Source organism: Podarcis melisellensis (genome assembly GCF_964234715.1).
Source record: "Podarcis melisellensis genome assembly, chromosome: 7".
Taxonomy (NCBI): Eukaryota; Metazoa; Chordata; class Lepidosauria; order Squamata; family Lacertidae; genus Podarcis; species Podarcis melisellensis.
Window position 1 is genome coordinate 29,409,722 of NC_138539.1, and position 25,356 is coordinate 29,435,077.

The following is a 25,356-nucleotide window of genomic DNA, read 5'->3' on the forward strand; positions in this document are numbered from 1 at the left end:
CAAAACAGTAGCTCCTAATTCCACATCATAGAATCATAGAATTGGAAGGGACCCTGAGTGTCATTTAGTACAACCCTCTGCAATGCAGGAGCCTGCTCCAACCACCAACTTTCTGGTTAACACCCGGCACAGGTATATAATATCTGTTCTGTTACTTTTCTCGAATGCTCACATGAAATGATGTTGTACTACAGCTAGTATTGCCCATTAAATATTTCCTAATGAGTAATTAACTAATGGAAACTCAAGATGCGCTGATGACCACTCCTTTAGCTTTACAAAAGAGTAGATTAAGACTCAGCTAAATAAACGGAGTGGAATCTCTGGGTCAGCCTTGTAAAAAGTCTGTGAACATTATTACCAGCAAAAGTGTTTCTTAGCTTCCTGAGGGCTGGCAGTGGAGCACAGCTGGCCATACAATGAAGTAGAGTGAGGGGAGCTATAATGCAACAGGTCCTGTTCCCTCTAAGCAAGCGGTTCTCAACCTGTGGGTCCCCAGATGTTGTTGGACTACAACTCCCATCATCCCTGAGCTCTGGCGTTGCTAGCTAGGGGTGATGGGAGTTGTAGTTCAACAACATCTGGGGACGCACAGATTGAGAAAGGTAACTCTCGAGTGCAATGGAAATCTCTCTTCTATTACCTGTGTCAAGGTAAGATTCAGATGGCAGTCTGGACACTTTTGTTCATGGAGCTATCTTGTACTTCACCTCAGACAGCAAAATGTCTTGGGCTGACCATGCTGTAGAAAGACAAAGAGCTCTTTCCTCCCTGCAGCACCCTGCTGCATTTATGTTCTGGATGTGGAGGAAGGTGCTTATCTCCCCTGGAAACCAGCTTGTTTTCTGGTCAGGTATATCCATCTGTCTTCTGCAATCCCACTCATTCACTGATATGGAATTCCATGCACTCACCTGCATGCAGTCCCTTTTTGCCTATGGGTACCAGGCGAACAGTTACATCCAAAGCTGCTCTGTGTGCAAAAACAATGCAATTTTGATTTATAGAGAAGGACAAATCTGTCTGTTCCAGTTTCTCGATTTCCCATACACTTTCCACATTTGCCACATCCTCTTGAAAATTCTTTTTGTACACATTTCTCATAATATACACATTTGGGTGCAGTTTTGCATTTTGAAAGCAATTGACCTGCCATTTGCATAGAATGCCACTTCTATGCAATATTTCCCTAAACATTTCCATACAGTAGCATTGTCTATGGCTATTGTGACATCACTCTATTTTTGCAAGTAGCTATTAAAAAGAAAAGAAAAATAACTAAAGACCACAGGTGATGTTTTTGTGTTTCATCAACTGCTACATATGGCTGTGATCCGAAGGACTCCTTGCATAGGACTAACGTTCTTTTGTCCATTGATAGGCTCTGCTGATCTTTCCTTCTGGCTGCAGTGTATCATCCTGTATCAGATGCTGCTTGGGAAGGTTCCCTAACCTTCAAAGAGTTCTATTTTGGAAATGTCCAAGTCGGTGTGTTTGGATCCCATCAGTTTCTCACTTGCTTCTCTCTCTTCCACTTTGATGGATCTTTAAATTCTCAGCAGTGTTAATTGATTCTCCAGGTTTTCTGTCCTTTCATTTCCAAATAGGTTGGTCCATCTTATTATTACAGTCTTGAAAGCAGGAGAACTCAAAACAAATACCGGTAGCTTCCTGAAAATACTCTTTTGCTGTTGCTTTGACCTTGTCCTCTAATGCTGGTATATTTCGGTGCTCAGCGAACTGCAAGGCAACAACATTAAATAACTTTAGCTGCACTCATCATTCTTTTCCCCACTGTCCTCCAGCCAGTTGGCATGCTAGAATCTCTTCATTTGCAGAAAGAAGCATGGTTCAGATAGTGTAGTTTTCCTCCAAGTCCCCTGTTACCTGATCACCCACTTTGGCAGATTGTAAAGAACACCAGATATACTGTGGAATGTCTGCATTTTCCACTTTTCCAACTTTCCTACTTAACTCCATTCAGAGTCATGAGAGCTGCTAAGTCAATTCTTCTATACCACTTTTAAAGCAATTAACTTACAAAATGTTAGAACTAAAACACACTCCCCAAAGACTCCAGGGGTTGCAAAGCTTTCATTTCTTTATTTAAACCATGCTTGCTCTGCCTAGTTTTCAGTGTTGTATCAGTGTAGCTCAAAGTATTCACAGAGGATAATCAAATGTAAGAGAACATTCATTGCACCAGAATCAACATCTTGATTCCTCAGTTTGCTGGGCTCACAAATGAATGCTTAGAACTGGCCGCACCCTGACAGCTGCATTAACACTGTGTGACAAACATAAATATGCACGGTCTGTGATGCCATTGATACAAGTGGATATACTACTGCACATTTTTAGGATTAAATTATGTGACAAGTTTTGAATTGTCAAAGCTAATGGGGATTTCTAAGTTGATTTTCTATTCACTATTACAGTATGTACAAACATATGAAATTTCCGCAGTAGTAGTTCTAGGCTGGGTGACTTCAAGTGCTCTAAATAAGAAAGCAAAGAAGGGGTTCAAAAACTTTGGGTTGTTTATTTCAGTGTCTGGTTAGTGAGAACACTCTTGGCTAAGACCCTCTGTCTCCCTACAAGGGCCTAAGATGACCCACACATCATGCTCATTATTATTAATTTGTATAGACATCTATGCCATAACCGAAATAAATTTTTAAAAAATGTCAAGTAGCACCTTAGAGACCAACTAAGTTTGTTCTGGGTATAAGCTTTCGTGTGCATGCACACCTCTTCAGAGCCGCATGAAATGGAAGTCCATCAACCTCACAATTTTTAAATTTATTTCGACTGTGTCAGACCAACACGGCTACCTACCTAAATCTATGCCATAACCATCACACTTACCCTGGGCTGAAATTCTAGGTAATCCAAAGGAATAACCTATGACCCAAAATGTGTGTGTGTGTGTGTGTGTGTGTGTGTGTGTGTGTGTGTCATTGACTTGATTTGTATTCTGAAATTCATTGATTTGTATTCTGAAATTCATAGGCAGGCACTCTTTGTGTTTAGTTTTAGATGACAGCTTAAAGCACTTCTATTTACACAAGCTTACCCAAATTAATGTGGCTCTGATCTTTGCCTTTTATGTCACAACAGTGTGACGCGGCAGCTAAAAAAGCCAATGCAATTCTGGGCTGCATCAATAGGAGTATAGCATCTAGATCAAGGGAAGTAATAGTGCCACTGTATTCTGCTCTGGTCAGACCTCACCTGGAGTACTGTGTCCAGTTCTGGGCACCACAGTTCAAGAAGGACACTGACAAACTGGAACGTGTCCAGAGGAGGGCAACCAAAATGGTCAAAGGCCCAGAAACGATGCCTTATGAGGAACGGCTAAGGGAGCTGGGCATGTTTAGCCTGGAGAAGAGGAGGTTAAGGGGTGATATGATAGCCATGTTCAAATATATAAAAGGATGTCACATAGAGGAGGGAGAAAGGTTGTTTTCTGCTGCTCTAGAGAAGCGGACACAGAGCAATGGATCCAAACTACAAGAAAGAAGATTCCACCTAAACATTAGGAAGAACTTCCTGACAGTAAGAGCTGTTCGACAGTGGAATTTGCTGCCAAGGAGTGTGGTGGACTTGGATCAGGGAAATCCAAGTTCAGATCAGTGGTCAGTCATATAATTTGCTGAGTGATCTTACATCAGTTCCATCATAGCTTCCCTCACATATTTGTTATAAAGATAAAATTGATGAGAGATAACAGACATGCCACTCTGAGCAACTTGGAAGATAAAAATTAAATAAATACATATTCCAAGATTTTGTTAAGAACAAGAACTTTAAGGTGTTTGCTATTAATCTCCTTGTTCCGAAGAAATTAAACTTACAAAGAAAGCCTATGAATGTTTTCTTGAAAGTCCCACTGTGTCCAGTCAGGCATACTCTCTAGTAAATGTGGTTAGAGTTTTATTCATAGGGTGTTCTGGTTTTGCTGTGTTTGCGATAATAATAATAATAATAATAATAATAATAATAATAATAATAATAATAATAATAATAATAATAATTTATTATTTATACCCCGCCCATCTGGCTGAGTTTCCCCAGCCACTCTGGGCGGCTCCCAATCAGTGTTAAAAACAGTACAGCATTACATATTAAAAACTTCCCTGAACATGTCTTAAGATGTCTTCTGAATGTCAGGTAATTCTTTATCTCTTTGACATCTGATGGGAGGGCGTTCCACAGGGCGGGTGCCACTACCGAGAAGGCCCTCTGTCTGGTTCCCTGTAGCCTCACTTCTCGCAATGAGGGAACCGCCAAAAGGCCCTCGGCGCTGGATCTCAGTGTCCGGGCTGAACGATGGGGGTGGAGACGATGGGGGTGGATTCCATTATACTTTAATAGAATTGCACCTCAGTTGTTGAAACTTATCCAGAGGTTACTGGAATATCTCTATTATCTGGTTAGAATTTCATTACAAAAGAGCAGGAATGGACAAACTTGTCAATTTTCTACACTTAAGTTCAATTGTCCACAGCAGTTTGTAATTAAAAAAAAATCATTATGAAATTTCTCCTAATTTTCTTGTATGTAGTTTTGCCTAATATGCCTATTTTTGCAAAGCCATTTTTACACTTTGCTCTAGAATATACATTTTTATACACAATGTTATACCCATTGCTTGGAAACAGAACTGTACTGCAAAAGTCAAAGAGATACAAATTTCAAAGGATGGGTGTGTTTTCGTCCACCTATTGTTTTGGAAAATATTGAATAGGTAGGTCTACCTTTAAATGAAAACTTAATTGAAAATCTTCCCCATATATAAGTGGTAGTAAAGAAAATGGCATCGGGATATATCCCCCCCCCCGTTAATATATAAATACTGTAGAGCAATTTCATTTCTGCCATGCTTCTCAAATTTATTGCCAAGTACATATAACTTGGCTGAAATAACTAAGGGAAATCGGAATGGAGATCTTGCTCTTATTACCCAAGAGAGACACTGCCGTCTGCCTGGGTTTTGATAGCTGTAGTTGTTTGTATTCACTTAATCAAAAACAAGAAATTCCCAGGGAAAAGAAATACCAGATTTTGTCATTCTCCTTGTAGGAGAAGAGAAGAGTTAAAATTGGGGAACATGGGACAAAAGAAAGATTAGTCTTCTTTGATAAATGTCAGGTTTTTCATACAGCCAGTTTTAAAATGATTGATTGATTTTATTTATTATATTTCTATGCCTCTTTTCATTCACACAAATTGCAAAGTGGATTACAAACAATAAATAACAATAACATAATTGTTGTTGTTTAGTTGTGTCTGACTCTTCATGACCCCATGGACCAGAGCACGCCAGGTACTCCTGTCTTCCACTGCCTCCCACAGTTTGGTCAAACTCATGTTCATAGTTTTGAGAACATTGTCCGACCATCTCAATAGAACATCACAAATACAACATAAATTGTATAGAATAAGTAACAAATCATTAGTAAAACAATTAAAGTCTACAAAACACTATTAACAAAACAAATAAGCTAAACAGCACAATTACAATTCACAAAGTACTGCAGCAGCCATAATTTATAAAACAACATTAACAACATTAACAAAATAGCAACCAATAAATAAACTAAGCACTGTTGAATTCATGCGCACATTTTCCCCATCCCCATGACTCATGATCTTCTTTTAAATGAACATGATTGCTAATGTGTGTGTGTGGGGGGGGAGCTACATTGAACTAAAAGGATTGCTTAACCTCTGATAATTCTGTGCCCTGGTTTACTCCGATGTCTTATTTACCCCAGGGGATAGTAATGTAAAGCAAAGATGGGGAAAAGGGAAACTTTTGAAACAATCCTTCCTCTATTTTACACAATGGAAAGTTTTAAAGGAAGTTTCAGAGAGATCTGATTCTAAAATAACATAAAATTGCACAATTGATGACACAATCTGTAAATTTAGCGGCTTTGAAATTCTATTAGTACATCATATAGGAAATACTGTGATAGATGGAGCAAGGCAGCCTGTATAGTCAAAATGGTGCCATCCATGCAAAAGAGAGGTATTTGCAGGCATGCTAGAGGAGAGTCCCAAGGTTTTCAGGAGTAACAAGCAATTTTAGGGTAAGAAAACCCTAAGGTGAGGGGCAATACAGTGGTACCTTAGGTTACAGGTGCTTCAGGTTACAGACTCTGCTAACCCAGAAATAGTACCTCGGGTTGAGAACTTTGCTTCAGGATGACAACAGAAACCATGCGGCGGCGGTGGCGGCACGGTGGCAGCAGGAGGCCCCCTTAGCTAAAGTGGTACTTCAGGTTAAGAACAGTTTCAGGTTAAGAACGGACTTCCAGAACGAATTAAGTTCTTAACCCGAGATACCACTGTACCCAAGCCAGCCCAATGTGTACTAAGCATGCTCATTGGGTGTGGAATGACTTTGTGGGGCAGGGGGCAGGGGGCGGGGACAGAAAAACAGAGATACAGGGGGAATGAGTTGGAGTATTCTGGAAGAAGGTACGGCCGGCTAGCTGGCTGGCTGGAACTTGAACAGGAACACTTAGCAGTGAGCACTTTGTTATGGGTCCCAGGGGTATTATATTAATCTTTAGAAAGGTTGCCAGGAAATATCATTGCAAAACAAATGTGAACCTTCATTTCCTCTGAGAAACATGATTAGCTTCATGAAAACCCGTTTTGTCCAGTGTAATTCAAGTACAAATTCCAGCTGATAAATTTGGCCAAATTGGAAAGACAGTAAGTTTTGTGATGCAAATAAGTGATCCAGAGGATAAATTCAGGTACATGTAGGAGCGGCCATGAACTCAGCTGAACTTGCACCATTTATTTGCTTGTTGTTTTTTTACCCATGGAACAGCTGCTCCCTTATGTGCTGCATGAGCTGCTTTGGAATCTCTCTTGTGCTTCAAAGGTGACTTACAATCTAACATGACGCACTGCTGACTTGCAAGGGCCATAGCACCTGCTTTGCATGCAGAATGCCCCAAGTTCAATTCCTGGGCTGAAAATGACTCTTTTCATGAACCCTGGCAAATCACTACCTGTGCTGGTCCCGTGGGCTAACCGAGAGGCGAGGTCCGAGTCCAGTCCGAGGTTGAAGGTGCAGTATGGAGGCAGTCTGTAAAAGTTGAAGCTGGATGCAGGGCAGGTAGTTGGGTGAGGTCAGGAGCTCCGGCAGGACAGGGTTCAGGCAGGAACTGTCAACCAATGAAGTTGCTCCCGCAACTTGGGACTGGGGCTGGCTGGCTTTTATCTGCCCTGAGGCACAGGGCGGCCCTGATCCTCAGGTGACTCACCTCTCCTGGCCTGGAGGTGAGCACTCCTCCTGCGGGAACTTAGTTCCCTCCGCCTCTCTGCCCTGAGCCTCTGCAGCTTAGGAGAGACTGGAGGGTTACTGGGCCCAGAGGCAACCTCAGCTTCCTCTGCCAGGGCTCAGAGTGGAGCACCTGCAGGCAATGGGTCCTCCATCGCCTCAGGGGCCAGAGCAGACTCAGCTGGTGCCTGCACCGGAGGATCCAGCAGAGGTGAGGACCCTTCAGGCTCATGTCCCAGCCCCGGCTCAACTGGTTCTGGAGGTGGGGAATCCTGTGCAGGCTGGGATTCTTCAGGTTCAGCATCCGAATCCCAGGCCATCACACTACCAGTTAGTGCACACAGTACACAGCTAGATGGACTAATCTTCTGACTTGGCATAAGACAGGTCCTCCTGTTTCTATGATTTGATGAAGTGTAGCAGTGTAGCTAGCCGCTCGGGTGCCGGGTACAGCAACGCGTCCTGCAGCCGGGGTGGGGCGAGCTTCCCATGGGGGCAGGGCGTGCTGTGTGGAGCCTCCCCCTCAGCTGTGGTGGAAGGCAGATGCAAGTCCCACATTGCTATTTTAAGCAGTGTGGAGCCTGCAGGCGCCCAAGCCACCACATCACTCCCAGGAGAGACACGTGGTTCAGGCACGCTGCAGGTCACACGGTAAGTACTGGCCTCTGCAGTGTGGTGCCCAGTGCCAGCCGCATTTTGTTACATTTGTTGACTGAACTAAAAAGTTTCGTGAGCCCATTTTTTTAAAAAAAAAACTCACATTTTTGTCATTTTGTCAGCCCCCTCCGGGATGACCCCCAGGGTGGACCGCACCCCCCCACACACACACACACTCCCTTCCTCCGCCACTGAGGAAACATACCGATTTATTCACAAGGTCTTCTTTTAATTTTGAAAGGCTTCTCACTTTGCAGTAAATAAATTACAATCTCCTGTTCAAGAAAGAGGTGCTGCTCAGTAGTGATGCAGGGAAGGTCCCCCCCCCCATCTTTTGACTACTCTTTCTTGTTTTGTTGCAGTCCAGAAACAATTGCGCATGCTTAAACTCTATTATGATCACTGTGACTTAAGTGTATTGGATGGACTGTACTGTGTGTTTAAGAAGATTAATGGAAGATATTCCGTTCAGAAATTATGATAGAGGGTTTGGGTTTTTTAAAAAAATGCAACTGAAAGCAGGAAGGGTGGAGGAGGGTAGAAGTAGTAGCAAAATAACCACAAACAGATGTGAAGCCATCACCCTGCATATTTTGCACACAGTTAAATCATGTGTGTTACATGAGTCACATTGTAAGCTACCTGACAATAAGCAGACAGTCTTTATTATTTATTTATTTTTGTGTGTGCAGATATAGTTAATTACAAAGTCAGGGAATAGAACAGTTGGTGAGCTTTAAAAATAAATAAATAAATAAATAAATAAATAAAGCCACAAACTGAGACTCTAAAAGGATAATCCTCTTATTCCTGTGAGTTGCTTTTATTATACCTTACAGTAGAATAATAGAAATGGGATAGCAATCTCTCCAAATATTTGCTCTTGGAAGACTTAAAAACACTGTTGGTATTTTTATAGAGGCCTTTGACAGTGTTGTTTGGATTACTAACCGCACAGAAGTATTCTAAAGGCAGGAATCAAGTGTGCATTTTATATTTATTTTGTCCAGCGTTAGGAGTACTGCTAGACTTCATTTAAATTCATAATCCATTTTATGCATGTCTGAGGCTCAAGACATGGTAATGGGAGGTCTAGACAGGGATTTAACAATATTTTGAATAACTGGCAGCATAGTTATAAGTGAAGAGATCTCTCTTTCTAAAATATTCATACTTCATAGGCATTCTTCAATACACAGATCACAATAATGGTGAGATTTACAACCACAGAAGTATGGTTGTTATCTGTGAGGTTATTTAGGGATACGCAGAAACCTCTAGCTAAAGCAGCTGCCAGTGCCTCAGGCTTTGAAGTTAGTGCTTTGGGTTTGCTCATCCTGAAAAAGCAGCATTCAGAAGGCTGCTAGCTATCTCGTGCAAGTATACAGGGCTGAGGTTTCTTAGGGTGAATGTTATCCGACAGAAACTTTACTGCAGGTCTTCTAGTGCCTTAGGAGTGCCTCAGTTCTAAGCCCCTAATCCTGAAGTAAGGGACTCTTGAATGAAGGCCTTTGACTAACCATATGTTTTCGCTTATGGAAGTGGATCAGTGGAGAGTGTTTGTTTCAGAGCTCCAGTGATGGAATTCAAACCCCGTAACAGCTATGACTGCAAGGCAGGTTCGCTTCCCCTTTTCACCCACTCCACAAATTGATTTATTCATATGACTGTGGATAGTAAAGCACTTTGCATGCAGGGGTTCTATTACAGTTCTATTAAAGTCAGACCATTGGGCCATCTAGTCATAGCTGTCAATGTTTCCCTTTTTAAAAGGGAAATTCCCTTATTCTGAATAGGATTCCTCGCAAGAAAAGGGTAAAGTTGACAGCTATGCATCTAGCTGAGAATTGTCTACATTGACTGGCAGTGACTCTCCAGGGTTTTTCGGGTAGGCATTTTCACAGCCCTTCCTTGAGATCACTTCCTGGGGATCTTGCAAGGCAAATACTCTACCGCTGAGCTGTGACCCTTTCCAATATAATGGATCCATGTTTGTAAGCTTGGGTGTTCACTTTCACCTTCGCCTGCTCTTGGTGGGAAAGGTACTCTCAAAGGTCAAGTGGTGGAGAGTCTAATGGCCTGATTTGGTCCATCTACAAGTTTTTCATCTAAGAAGCTCCACCAAGTGCTTCTTCCCCATGGGAACTCCTGAGGAGAAAAGCACAGCAAATTGCATGATGACTTAAGTGTTCACGAGCCATTAAGCCAGTCCTTGTACCTGATTACAACTTCCCCAGTTGACAAGCTGCTGCTGTGTATTACGTTCTGCTAAACAAAAAGGTTGCTTGGCAACCAGGTTGCTCTAATCTTAGTGCAAGTTACTTGAGTATGCTGCAGTCTTTGGCCAGTTTTGCAGCACTTGTAAAACCGCAAGCATTGGGATGAAACATATATAGTAGGGTATACAGTGGTGCCCCGCAAGACGAACGCCTCGCAAGACGAAAAACCCGCTAGACGAAAGGGTTTTCCGTTTTGGAGGCACTTCGTAAAACGAATTCCCCTATGGGGTTGCTTTGCAAGACGAAAAAAATCTTGCATCCCCCCGCGGGTTTTTTCCGCTTTTTCCGCCCTTTTCTTAAGCCGCTAAGCCGCTTATCAGCTGTTCCGCTGATAAGCCACTTAACAGCTGATCGCTGGAAGCCGCTTGACAGCTGTAGCGCTAATCCGCTAAGCTGTCAATGGGCTTGCTTCGCAAGACGAAAAAACCGCTATACGAAGAGCCTCACGGAACGGATTAATTTCGTCTTGCGAGGCACCACTGTATAACCAGTCCGAGTTGATGGGGCTGTCAGTGGCCTGTTGTGTCTCATCATTGCACAATGAGATCAGAACCTGAGCAGAATCACCAATTCTAACCACTAGAAAACCCCTTAGAGCTTTCAGGAATCCATCAGATCCATCAGAGGTTTAGGATCAGAAACTTAGCAGGAATCTAAAAACACTGGATGTTTCCTAACACTGAATCAAGCCATTGATTCACCTAGCTTAACATTGTCTACATTGACTGGTAATGGCACTCCAGGGTTTCAGACGGAATTCTTTCCCAGCCCTACCTAGAGGTGCCTGGGACTGAACCTGGGACCTTCTGCATGCAAAGCAGCTGTTCTACCACTGAGCTGCATCCCTTCCCCTTAGGAAAGCCTGCCTTAGCATTATTCCTGGCAGAGTCTTCCTGACTGGGTTTCCCCACATTCTGTAGCACCAACAAATAATAGCAATCATTTATTATTTATATCTGGGTTGCCCCAGCCACTCTGGGCGGCTTCCAGCATAATATAAAAACACAACGAGACATCAAACATTTAAAACTTCCCTATACAGGGTACCTTCAGATGTCTTCTAAGTGTCTTATAGTAGTTTATCTGTTTTACATCTGACTGGAGGGTGTTCCACAGTGCAGGCTTCACTACCAAGAAGACCCTCACTGCCTGGTTCCCTGTAACTTCATTTCTCGCAGGAAACCTCCAGAAGGCCCTCAGAGGTGGACCTCAGTGTCCAGACTCAACAATGGGGTTGAATACGCTTCTTCAGGTATACAGGGCCGATGCCGTTTAGGGCTTTAAAGGACAGCACTGACACTTTGAATTGTGCTCGGAAATGTACTGGGAGCCAGAGTAGATCCCTTAGGACTGGTGTCATATGGTTCCAGCGGTCACTCACAGCCAGCAGTCTAGCAGCCACATTCTAGATTAGTTGAGATTCTGAGTCACCTTAAAAGGTATCCCAATGAAGAACACATTACAGTAGTCCAAAGATGGGTGCAGCAATGTAGCAAGAGCTAGATGAGCATCTGAGGCAGATTTGACTCTGACAAGAAGTCAGCATGATTCTTCCTGAGTAATAGACGTTTGGCAAAGGGTTTCTCAGAAAGCAGATTTCTTGTCACTCAGTATTTGGAACAGGAACATTGTGTGGCTGCCAAGTTCTTCCCAGCTTTCTTCAGCAGACTGAAACGGACTAGGAGTGACAAATTCAGGGTTGACCTCACCACGATGTAATGTGAAGCAGTCTACCTCAGGTGGCAAATTCTAAGCAATATGTGTGTGTGTTTTCTTTATATGGGATGTATGTGGGTGTAATTTGTAAAAAGAATTCCAGTCTAGAGCAGAGGAGTGTAATTTATATATATTTTTTGCTTGAGGTGTTAAAAAATAGAAAAGAAAACCCTTCAGGACCCACCTCTAATCCCAGTTTCATGTGTGCAACTAGTGTTGTCTCTGTTTCAACCTTCTCATTCAGATCCAAAAAAAAGATGCAGTCTTTTATTCTCCCAGCAAAACCATGGTGAACCTTAATTAGTCAGTATTTATACAGCACCATGTAAATATAAAATGCTTTTGACATCTCAATTATTATAATTACCATGTGAAATTTGTTTGAAGCTCAGATTTGGAAAAGAGCAAAGCTTTCAAACTGCATTTTCCTTGAAATGTGTTCAGAGCTTATCTCTTTTCTCCCTTGAAAATAGAAAATGTTAAGTTTCTGCCACCCAGCCCTGGAAAGGTCAAATCCAACTGTTTGGAGGAGTTCCTCCCCCCCTCCCAAAAAAAACTTGAGTTCTGTGGGTGTATTTAGTCACAGTGGGTAAATCTGCAAGCGAAGCAGGACACACAGACTCTGAGATCGATTCTGCCTGTTCAGCAGATGGCTTGACACAATATGCTGCACTGCACGCCTGCTGAGTCCTAAAGGCAAATGTGCCATAAGTAACCTTGCCATAAGCCTGTTAATGCAAAGGCAATTTTCTATTTTAAACTCTGTAAAGCTCCCCCTTTGTTTGCCGCCTGTCTGTTTACAGAAGCTGCTGTACAAGAGCATAGCAGATTGTTTGCTCTAATAATACGACTAAGCCCTAAGGTCAAACTGCACTTCCATTTATCCCACACAAAATAGTGATACTTGTTGCTTATCACATGACGAGTCTGCTGAGTTGTACTGAAAATGTCTGAAAGCAGCACATAAGCGCTCAGGCAAATGGGGGGGAGACTACCGCCTCCCTTTTATTACAGGGTGGGTTTGTGTGCCACTTAATGGCACAAGAGGCTTCTAAGTTGGTTAACAAAATTTAAAAGTCAGTTACACAAAGATTAAAACAGAAACATCCATAATTAAAACACTGCGAACAAGTCATGTCTCCAGGCACCTGCAGAAGCAACTAGTGATTCAGTCCTGAGCATCTTTGACATACAGTTCAGGTTGCTGGACTGCTTTAGATAGCTAAAGTCACTACAGTGGAGCCAGCTTGCCATCCAATTAAAATACTTCAAGAGAAGCAAATGTACCATAAAGGTACCTTGCAAGTACCATAAAGTAAAATGGCCTTGAAACTAATCACAGCAGACAGAAGGATATTTTAACTGTCAAGATGATGTTTGAAGTGTCGCTTGCAAAATGACAAGTAATGTTCTAGCTATATAGTGTCAGTGTAGATTCCAAGCCTTGCATGCACATTATTTAATAAAGATGAGCCAAATTTCTGTAAGTTTCCTGTTGCATCTCAGACTTTGGGGAGGCTAGCAGGTTATGCGAGTTGCTATACACTTGAGAGAGTGTCCTCTAACTTTTGTCAAAATATTGGGTACTAGGCAGTCGAAAAAGATCTGTATAATGCAAGCTGTGCACTCCCTGAGCTAGTCTAAAAGGACCAAGCTTGGTAGAGCTTCTCAACCATACTGAGAAAAGGTTAACATAAGAAGGTAAGACCATAATAAGAAGAGCCTGCTGAATCAGGCCAATGGCTCATCTCATCCAGCATTCTGTTTTCACAGTAGCCAATGTCGGCAAGCAGGACATGAGCTAAGCAGCACTCTGTCCACCTGTGATTCAGCAACTGGTATAGTGGAGGTAGAACAAAGCCACTGTGCCTAGTAGTTCAAGTAGTTCTTTATACATTCTGTGTAAACCAGCATCTTCCAGGGCATCTAACTATGGGTCAGGACACGATTGCTAATAGTGTCTTGCGGAACCCTGCTCATCCTGTTCTGTAGGAGCATCTGCCATTTATCAAGCTCTATGTTTCCCTTCCTTATTTTTTTTAAAATGCAGCGCTTATTTTTGGCTAGCTTACTTGAAAAGTTGGAATATGTAGAAATTTAGCCAGTCTGAACAGAAAAGAACTGAGGGCCTTAGCAATGATGAGTTTGAAACTGAGTATTAACTGGCTGCAGCTACCCAAGTCAGGGGGCTATTGTGTCTTGAGTGTTTATAACATTTGTTCATGCTTATTCCTTTTTCCTCCCTCAAGTTTTGTGGGGATCTCTCTTAAATGTTTGATTGCAAAATTCCAGACCCTTCTCATTTTGGGCCATGTGAGTCTGACTGTGAGCTAGCATATGATATGTTACTTGGTGATGTGCATACTTATCAGGAGACCTTATCCAAACAGAAGTCTTAAGTGCAGTTCCATGTAAGATTCAATCAGCTTCTAAGAAAGTATGACAGGATATGTGTGTGGCTGCTATTTTGGGTTTATCAGATTTGGAAACTCACTCGCCATGCAAAATGTTATGAAAAGTCTCTCCATGTCCCCTCTTCATAATTATTAAGAAAATTAACCCAGTTATGTTTGGAAGGAGTGATGCTTTAGCTGTGAAGATTTCCAATATTATATTAGTAGCAGATTATTAGATCTTATAATTATATTTATCCTGCCAGATTAAAGGGAAAGGAAACCTACTAATTTTTAAATGGTTCTCCCAGGGCCATGGGATAGCTCTCGTTGCTTCAATGCCTTGGGCAGAATGTGTGATTTTATATTTCTGCTTGTGCAGGAGGGAGGGAGGCCAGTAAACTGAACATAGTGCAAATATAAACAATTTAACACAAATTCAGTTTGTGTTTTATTTATTATAAATGGGTGTTCCAGAAGTAAAACAAGTCATAATGTACCTGTGGCATGCATATGCTAGCGGAAAGCAGTGTGTTTCAAAATGCATCTGGAAGATTACCTAAAGTGATTGTAAACTGCTGCTTTCAGTTGTGCTGAGTTCATAAGAAGTGAAATCTTCAGTTGTTTGTTTTTCTAAATATTGGAAAGCTCACACCCTGTCATTCTGGCCAACTATCAGGGATGAATGAAGCTGTAGTTCAGCAACATATGGAGGGATTAAATGAAATTTCTGAGTCTTTTGTTTCTTTAAATTCCATCTGTTTGTAATTCAGATGTTCAACATATTTATAAACGACTTTGATGAAGGAATTGAGGGGATGCTCATCACATTTGCAGAAGACACCAAAGTGGGAGGGATAGCTAATGCCACTAAAGACAGAATCGAGATTCAAGAGGACCTTAACAGATTGGAGAATTCTGCACAAACTAACAAAATGAGTTTAAATAGGGACAAATGTAAGGTTCTACACTTAGGCAGGAAGAACTAGATGCACAAATATAAGATGGAGGACACCTGATTTACTAGTAGTACATGTGAAAAGGATCTAGGGGTCTTAGTACACCATAAGCTTAACATGAGTCAACAGTGTGATGCAGCAGCAAAAAAAAAGCTAATGCTATTCTAGGCTGCATCAACAAAAGTATGGTCTTCAGGTCAGTAATAGGAATAGTACCACTCTATTCTGCCTTGGCCAGACCACACCTGGAATACTATGTCCAATTCTGGACACCACAACTTAAGAAGCATGTTGACAAGATGTGTTCAGAGGAGGGCAACTAAGGTGATAAAGGGTCTGGAAACCAAACCTTATGAAGAGCAGTTGAAGGAGCAGGGTATGTTTAGCTTAGAAAAGAGGAATCTGAGAGGAGATACAATATCCATCTTCAAATATCTCAAGGGCTGTCACATGGAAGAGTGAACAAGAATGTTTTTTCCTGAGCTGAAGGGGAGGACTTGAAGCAATGGCTTCAAGATACAAGAAAGGAGATTCTGACTAAACATCAGGAAGAACTTTCCGACAGTAAGAGCTGTTTGACAGTAGATCAGACTCCTTCTGAAGGTTGTGGACTCTCCTTCCTTGGAGGTTTTTAAGCAGTGGTTGCATGGCCATCTGTCATGGATTCTTTAGCTGCAATTCCTGCATTGGGGTTGGACTAAATGACCCTCAGGGTCCCTTCCAAGTCTACAATTCTATTATTATTCTAAGATGCCTGGTGTGGTGATCATGGTTTCAGTTCTGCTCATATACAGACACTTTCCGCAAAAGTATTCTACAGCTTAAGGAAGCTACAGGTATTACTCAGTTTCCTCAAGGAAACTGCCCAAGACTATGGTGTGTCTACTGGCATGAGATGTCCCAAGGGGAAAATGGAGAAATTGGTCAGAGAAACAGATGCAATCTTGAGAATGGATGGCATGTGTAGTCAAGATGAAGTGAAAAATATTGTCAAGGACAGCAAGGGCTGGAGCACTGACACATTAAAAGCCTTTTCAACTGCTTTAATTAGCAAGGTAAAATTATGTACAGTCAAAGTGCTTCTGCAAACAACGTTTTTAAAATTGAATTAGCTCTGCCTCTCCTGGAACTGTCAGCTGTCACAAATTTATGGTGTCACAACTGAAAAACGCATTTCATGAGGAGAGCTTTAATTTCTGGGCTTTTTATTGCTTCTCCACACATACATCAAGCTAAAAAGCTATCAGCGTGCATTTTCCCTGCCTAAGTGGCACTGGCCTTACACCATGTGTCAAAAAATAAGTAAATGTGAGGGTGAAAAAAATGCATCCAAATTCATTCTGCTTTTATGACTGGTTTGGTTGCCGGACTCCAGAATACAGTTTACCTTCTTGCTAGGAAATCAATCCTCAGCTGTTTCTTTTCTTTTTCTTGTTTGAAACCATTTTAATTGAAATTTCGCCATATACCGCTTGCAGATACATTTTGGAATTACATCACTCCAATAAAAACAAACTAAAAAACCAAATATAGTATGTCAAAAGTCATTGCACACAAATTCACAAAGTACATGACATATGCAATGTTAAAATTATTGTTGCATGTTAAAAATTATATGGTTTTTTTTCTTCTTTTTCTCTTTTTGACAGGCAGATGCCAAAGCTCACATATTCCAAACTCGGATCACCCTTTTCTAATCCTGGTGGAGGTCTAAACAATTGAATTCTTTAAGTGTAAGTGATCATGGCTGTATATTATATCCAGGAAACCATTGAGAATTTGGAACTAGGGGAGGCAGGGATTGCATCAGTAAGCTCTTAATGCATAAACACTGTAATTACATTCCTGAAACTCGTGTGTGTGTGTGTGTGTGTGTGTGTGTGTGTGTGTGAGAGAGAGAGAGAGAGAGAGAGAGAGAATGATATACCATAATTAGGCAATAATGTATGCTGTGGTCATTTATTAGGTAAGGCTGCATTCCCTAAGTACTACACTATAGACATTAATTAAGTAGTTAGTGAAGCCCATAGGAAACAACGCATCACCTTATTACTATTCATGAACACTTCCGTGATGCCTCTGCTATCAATTTTTGGGTTCCCTTGGCATGCAAGATAGGTGCTGTGCAATTTGAACTACTGTTCCATTTAATTTCCATCTGAAGCGTGGCTAACTCAGGCTGTAATCCAAGCTCGCCTTATGCCAGACTGTGGGGGGTTTCAATTGTGCGGGCACATCCCTCCACTCACTTTGCAGCCTCCTCTTGGCTGCTGTCAGAGTAACACTTGCATCCCTCTGCTGGACTGTAGACCTCCCCCCTTCCACCCACCAAATGGGACATACCTGCCAGTAGAGCCTGATGAAAGTTCCCAAATTAGGTTGCTCCAATGGTGGGGCTAAGGTGGCCAATGATGGCTCTCACAGCCATCATCAGGCCTGAGTGGGGCTCAATTATTTATTTCCTTATTTAAACTGCAGGTGTCCCAGGGATTAGGCCCAGTCTGCCTACCTCCAACTTTCTGCAACCACGTTTGTGGGTGAGCGGGCAGCTCTGCTGCTTCAGAGACCCTCAGCGGGGGCAGCAAGCAGTTTGGATTTTTCTGTCTACAGCTTTGCAGGTCAATAGTTTTGAAGTCATGATGAGCTCAGAATGAAACATAAGGTCTAGTTTTCAGAGCACAGGAGACCTTGCGTGGACCCATGGCCTTTCTTTTCTGTGTTGAAATATGGTCACAATAGGTTTCTTTTTATTTGGCAAAAAGTCGTAGACACCTTCATCAGAAAACTCTCTTTAAGCAATGTATGTAATAAAATGCAGGTTACGATCTGCACAACTTTATATATACAGTGGTACCTTGGGTTAAGTACTTAATTCGTTCCAGAGGTCCATTCTTAACCTGAAACTGTTCTTAACCTGAAGCACCACTTTAGCTAATGGGGCCTCCTGCTGCCACCGCAGCGCGATTTCTGTTCTTATCCTGAAGCAAAGTTCTTAACCCGAGGTACTATTTCTGGGTTAGCAGAGTCTGTAACCTGAAGTGTATGTAAGCTGAAGCGTATGTAACCCGAGGTACCACTGTATTCTGTCTGGGTAGGGTGGCTGAAATCTCTCCCAGAACATCTCAACTCTTTAGGGACCCTGCATTTCCTAGGGTCTTTCCTCAGAGTGGGGGACTGTCGGTTTGGAGACCCAGGACTTAAGACACTTCTGTATGGGGGGGGGGGGCAAAAGCAAATGAGGGGGAGGTCAGTACACAGAGGCAGGATTTGGAGAAAAAGCAGTGGCAATTCTCTTTCAGGCGGCAGTAAATCTTGCACCATCCACGGTGGGTCCGTCAGGCAATGCAACAGTTGGAGGATATTTGAGGGGCAAAGGTTGGGATTTTCAGTTGAGCTATAAGGAGATGGTGGTAAAATGGGTGGCATTTGAAGTGCTCTCTCAGGACTAATGGAATCTGATGAGGACATTTTGTACTTCCAGTGCAGAAGTGTATGCCTGGCAGTCATGAGACTGGATTTCCAGTGTAGACAAGAAAGCGGCTGTCCTGAAGGAGAAGCAGAGGGATATGGGGGGGGGGGAGTCCTAAAAAGAGAACTCTTGGGGTGCAACAAGGACCAGAAGTCCTGCCAAACAGCACCCAGAGAAGCAAGAGGAAAGGGAGGAGAATGGGGAAGAAATCAAACAATTCTCCAAAAGCAAAATGTCTCAGAGCATGAGAAGGGGCTGATTGACACTGTCAAAGGTGGAACAAAGTTCATCCGTGACAAATGGGCACCGGAAAGAGCTCTGAGCTTAGCTGCCAGAAATCTTCAAGAGGGGAGAGCAAATCCAATGGAATGATAAGAATATGTACCAGGTTGCAGAGGTCAAAGGGATAATTTAGGAATTTGAGGAAACAAGAGGAAATTCCTTGTCTGAAACAGATTGTTGGATGATAAAATAAGTAAAGAGGCAAAATAAGAAAAGGGCACCATTTGTTCTTATTTAAATGACTATTAATGATCAGCTTTATTTTTCCTGGAGACCCAATTGCATATTTAAAAAGAAATAAAAAGCAGCTCTCTGATTGTGTGTTCCTTGAAAAAGATAAAAATGAAAGGATCGTAACCTACCAGCATGTTTGCATTTGAAAAATATATGTGTGCATATGTGTTCACATACCCATATTCAATGTAATTGGCTATGCATACGCGCCTCATTTACCTTGGTATCAAGCAAGGGGGTGTTTAAAAAGATGGAATTTATAGCATCTTTGTAGCTACAGTTCACACATGTTCACTGAACATTGTAAATTGGATTAGAAATAACGGCAACACCCTAATAAACAGAAAAGGTGTTAAAACTGAGCTTTGACAGCTTGAGTGCATCTGCATCTCTGATTATCTCATGCATGCTTTTTGCAATAATCTTTTGGACTGACTGATCCTGTTTTAGCACATCTCTTGTGCTTATCCGTGGCTTTATGGTGGAGTCCTTCCTTTGTATGGATTTTCCTGACACATATTAAAAAAATATTATCCTTTTGCAGTACAGTGTTTCCATATTTTGACAGGGCAGAAACAGTGGTGAGAGCAAGCTTCTCTCAAGATCAGATAATCAGAATGACACTAGCTTTGAAAGATGTAAGTGTGGAATTCTCATGACTTCGCAGCTTCCACTGGAGTGAAGTATTATTGTTAAGTTAGTCCAAAATAATAATAAGCAAAACAGCCAGCAAAATTCCATTCCTTAAGATAAGTTCACATTCTCATGTGGACCTTTTGACAAGCTCTAAACACTCCTTCTGGGGAAAAAATTCCCTTTCCCTTGTAGGGTATCAGGAATGGATTAAAATCAGATACCCAAGACTCACACAGCCACCTTCTAGATCTCTCTGTAAGCTTGTATATTTATGCCTTTTCGTTATATTTAGGATTTTTATCATGGCTCTAAAACTTTGCTGTGGCAATTAATATGCAAGCAATCTCTCTATATATTTTTATGTGTTTGAGGAGAGGGTGCCGGCCTTCTCCATTCCCTGGATCCAGGAAGTGTTAAAAGCTAATCAAGCTTTCTAATTCCAAGAAATAGCCTTGGTGAAGTGATGGGGATTAAAGAACTCAGTGCCAGACGGAGCCCCTCTTCCTCAACAGATAAAGCCAGAGTGGAGAGCAGGGAATTGATGCTACTTAGAAATACAGTCATACCTCGTAAGTCGAACAGAATCCATTCTGTAAGTCCGTTCATCTTCTAAAATGTTCGACTTCCAAAGCGCAGCTTCTGACTGGATTCAGGAAGCTCCTGTAGCCAATCAGAAGCCATGGAAGCCCTGTCAGATGTTCGGCTTCCAAAGGAACGTTCGGAAACCAGAACACTCACTTCCAGTTTTCGATTGTTCGGGAGCCGGAACTTTTGACTCCTAAGGCATTTGGGAGCCGATGTACGACTGTAAAACATTAGAGAGCAATGTTTGATTTCTGTCTGAATCCAAGGCTGCGGCTACGAGAAAAACAAGACCCTTTTGAGGTACTAATGCTGTGAGGCCCTCCATTGTAGGCTCAGGATGTATATATGTGTAAATAAGCCATATATCATGAAGATACCACAGTCTCTGCTATGCCTCATTCCAAAAGGAATCCTGGGTAAGTGCTGGGAACCACTAGAATCTTGCACTTCTCATAGATTGGGGTGGCATGCAACAATATGCATTTGTGAGCAGACTGGATAGCATTAAAAGTTGTCAATACATTCCTGTAGGGTAGTTACTGGTAGTGAAATGAAATTTTAGATAAGTAAGCATCGGTGTTAAAAACTGCAGATCCAGAATCTGCAAGTTAGCCATCTTATCATAATCCGTCCACTTATATGACAAATGCCGGGGAGGAGGGGGGGATAAAGCGTCAGATATGGACAATAATCCACTAAAATGTAGATAATATTGGTTTTATAACACAATACCAAACTCCCCTTCCTGTGTAGAAGTGCTGGACTGGGACTCCACTGTAAGTCAACTAGGTTAAGCTAAGCTCTGGCATTTTCACACATAGATTTTCTCGCGTTAACAGCATTTACGTGTGCAGAAGTTGCATTCAAGACACAAATATGTGCTTGTTAATATCACATGCAGAACTCTGTGCAAAAGACCACAATTAAATTGTACTAAAATGTCTGTGAAATGTTAATCAGAGGTGCAAAAAGTGGCTTGTGTTACAATGCATTGGGAGTCTACAAAAATGTGATTGCTTTGGAGCACTCAAAGGGAACAGTGGTTTAATGCTGCCACCTTGTGCCCAAGAGTTGAACAAGCACATCTACAGGCAATAACTGCTCCAACATCACAACCAGAATTGTTCTTTAAGCTCACACTTCTAGTTTTAAAATTTAACAAGCTTGTGAACTATTAAAAACTTTTGTTACCTATGAGAGTAGAAAATTCTGTATGCTTGAGCTCAAAATAATTACTTAGGAGTGAAGCTCACTGTAAATCAAATACAGTGGTACCTCATGTTAAGTAATTACCGTATTTTTCGCTCTATAACACGCACCCGACCATAACACGCACATAGTTTTTAGAGGAGGAAAATCCGTAGGCATGCCACCCGTAGGCATTCCCTCCATAACACGCACAGACATTTCCCCTTACTTTTTAGGAGGAAAAAAGTGAGTGTTATGGTGCAAAAAATACGGTAATTCATTCTGGAGGTCTGTTCTTAACCTGAAACTGTTCTTAACCTGAAGCACCACTTTAGCTAATGGGGCCTCCTGCTGCTGCCGCGCTGCCGGAGCACGATTTCTGTTCTCATCCTGAAGCAAAGTTCTCAACCGGAGGTAATATTTCTGGGTTAGCGGAGTCTGTAACCTGAAGTGTATGTAACCTGAAGCATCTGTAACCCGAGGTACCACTGTATCCCTGTTTCTTCATGAATTTCAGATCAGTTAATTTCAAATAGGTAGAGCTTGGTGCAAATTAATATTTATTCTGAGAGGCTTGTTTTTTTTCAATAGCAAAGATGGAGAATTTTCAGTTCCCTTGGTTATTCAGAACTTCTGAGCCATCTTTGTCCCCCACCCCCACCCCCATGCATTCAGAATGGACATCTGCAAGGCGAGAGCCTGCTTCCACAGGAGCAGAACTGCTCATTACGGTGTGGGGTCATAAGGTTACTCTCTGCCATATGAAGAATGTAAGAGCCTACAAAAGGCCCATCCAGTTCAGCAACGTGTTCTTAGAGTAGCCAACCAAATGCCTGTATAAGAGGCCTGAAAGCAGGACATGAGCATTATAGCACTTTCCCCACTTGTGATTCCAGCACCTGGAATTGAGAGGCATGCTGTTTCCGACAGTGAAGGTACAATGTAGCCATTGTGGCTGGAAGCCACTGATAGCTTTTATCCTCCATGAATTTGTCTCTTTGGAAGTCATCCATGTTATTGCCTAATGCACGGGTGTCAGGGCTCAGGTAACCACAAGACCTTGGGATGCAGACAGCAGCACATTCTTTCTGCCACTTTAACTGCATAGAATCCCTTCATGCATGTGGCAAATGAAGGCAAATCCAGGCGATACATAGTGATTTTGGACAAATGAATCACTTGTGTAGTATTGTAAACTTGTGCAGTAGTCTGTTACTTTTGTCTTATTCCTAAAAGCTTTGAGTGAGATCATATTGTGCCGGCACTCTTGAACTTTTACTGACATGAAACAGGTATTGTATTTTTAAAAAACAGAACAGAACAGAACATTTGTTTCACTACCGTTGTATGAAAATGCTGCCAAGCTTTTCAGGATCACCACAGATGCCCCTGGCTAACATGCAGCTATTTCAAATGGGTATATCTCATTTTTCCATGGTGTGGTTCAGCACCCAACCTGAATATCTGCTTTTAAAGCTCCTTTGCTGGATAAATACAGTACTGCAGCACAATTTGGCTTTTTAAAATGAGTATTTCTGAGTATGACTATCCAACTGGTACATCTGAACCTTAAAAAATTGGCTGTTGTATAGACAATTAATGCAAATTAGTAGACAAATAGATGTGTCAATTCATCTTCATTGATGTTATACTTACAACTTTTCCTTTTCTAGCTTTTATCCAGAGTTGTTAAAATATATTTATTTCCAGTTCTAGGGTTGTAGCCAACTAAGTCCTCCCCAGATTAAATGCACTGAAATTAATGGGTCTAAGTTGGTCATACCCATTAATTTCAATGGGCCTCCTATAAGTAGAACTACTGTTTGATTCAAGCCCCATAATCCTATTGGTTTCCCTCTTTTTGATTAAAGAGGGGGATCCAGACTGTGGTTGCAGTCCTCTACAACATACCTAGAAATAAGTCCCACTGAAATTACGGAGGCTTACTTTTAAGTAGATATGCATAGGATTGCACTGTTAAGTTAGCTGCACTAGGGTCCCACCGAAATCCACATGGAAAACATGGTTGGCAGGCTTGGTTCCCACTGGGGCTTAAATTCAACAAATTTAGTCTGGATTCATTGCTATGAAATACCATCATTTCCCTCTCTAAATTTGTTCACATGCAGACATTCTCCCTTGCTAGGGGTAGTATAGTGGGCTAAAAGACGTAGCTACTAATCAGGAAGTGACTGGTTTTGCTTATTGACTCTGCCATGAACTCATCAGGTGCTATGTTGTGATACAGCATCATTCCAGGCACATCGGTGAGGAGAAATAGTGGCCAAGATAGCTGCCAGTTCAATCCGACAGCAACACACCTGTGCAACCTTAAACAAACTCTCCCATTTTTCTATTAGATTCAGAATGGTGCCTCCGATTACCTCATGACGGTTAACGTAGCTGAAATGTTAGTAGTTCTGAAAATATAAAAAAGCAGGATTAAAATTGTAACTTCCGTCACGCCATATATTTCAAACACATGATTTCCCCCCTAGGAAATGTAACTTGATAAGGATGCTGGGAACTGTAGCTCGGAGAGGGATAAACAACAGATTCTTTGGGGAATGTAATGTGCTATAAATGTGGAGTTTGAACACACCCAGCCTTTAAACTGGACTTCTTTGTAATGTCTCTCCTCCCTTTTTTGCTCCACAGAAAGAAGAACTCTTATCTGCGCAAATGCCAAGGTCTTGTGAGGACTAGCTGCCCTCCATCCAAAGGCGCCCCCCTTCTGTATCATGGGGCCTGGTGATAGCTTCTTAAGTACAGGGCTGCTTCACATCATCATATGGGGAAGCCTGGCAGCCATGGCAATGCTCCTGGTCTTCAGTTTCCTGCTCTTCCTATGCTCTAGCTGTGATAGGTAAGGTCTTGCTCAGGATACAATGTCAGGGTGCAGTAAAGACATGAACAGGAACTGTGATGTTGGACCCCTTAGACAGTGACAGCGTGTGTGTGTGTGTGTGTGTGTGTGTGTGTGTGTGTAAAATCAATAGCGTGTGACCTACACAAAATCAGGACCAGCGGAACATAGCTAACCTCCCATGGTAAATGTAAGATTGTCAGGGGTGGCTGTCTAATGTTGTGTTATGCCACAAACCCCATGGCAGCCATTTCGTGTTCTGCCATCCTCCTTCTGCCCCCAACAGCAGCTGTTTTGTGACTGGCTGTTTCAGCACACACTCCAAATTCAAAATGTACCCCCCCCCAAAAAAGGATGGAAACCCTCAGCTTGGGCTCAGGCAGCAACCACACCAAATAAAGATTGTGGTTATAATTTCATAAGACACAAGTGTATGTGTTTAATATTGGATGCTGGGGGTCTAAAATGAGTGTCTTAAAATCAAGGAATGATTATGTTTTCGTGAACAAATCCAAGAGACAAAGTTCAGTTTTGCTGTACGTTTGAATTGGAACCAGAATTAATATCAATCAATTTTGCCTGTTAATGAGACCAGCATATAGTTCATCATGCATATTAATTATGGCTGCCCACTTTGCATTGCTGATTATTCAAACAACAGAGGCTATGTTCAACTAGAAATATCCATTAAAATAAATAGCTTTGCCCTTTCCCTTGTTGTTTACATAAAATAGCAAGAGGGGGGAAAGACTCTGAAGCTGCTGTTGAATTGGAACTGACTAAAAT

General features: G+C 41.9%; 1 protein-coding gene across 7 annotated transcripts in view; it reads left to right on the top strand.

Moving 5' to 3' along the window:
• The window catches only part of PAG1 (phosphoprotein membrane anchor with glycosphingolipid microdomains 1), a 96,414-nt gene that overhangs the window by 56,086 nt on the left and 14,972 nt on the right, over positions 1 to 25,356 (top strand). For 3 of the 7 annotated variants that reach the window (XM_081919804.1, XM_081919805.1, XM_081919806.1), the window contains 2 exons: positions 16,960 to 17,043; positions 24,363 to 24,570. In XM_081919804.1, the coding sequence (XP_081775930.1) occupies positions 24,446 to 24,570 (125 nt within the window). In that variant the 5' untranslated portion in view covers positions 16,960 to 17,043; positions 24,363 to 24,445. The remainder of the gene's footprint in view (positions 1 to 16,959; positions 17,044 to 24,362; positions 24,571 to 25,356) is intronic. The other 4 variants (XM_081919809.1, XM_081919810.1, XM_081919808.1 and 1 more) reach the window with 2 other exon arrangements.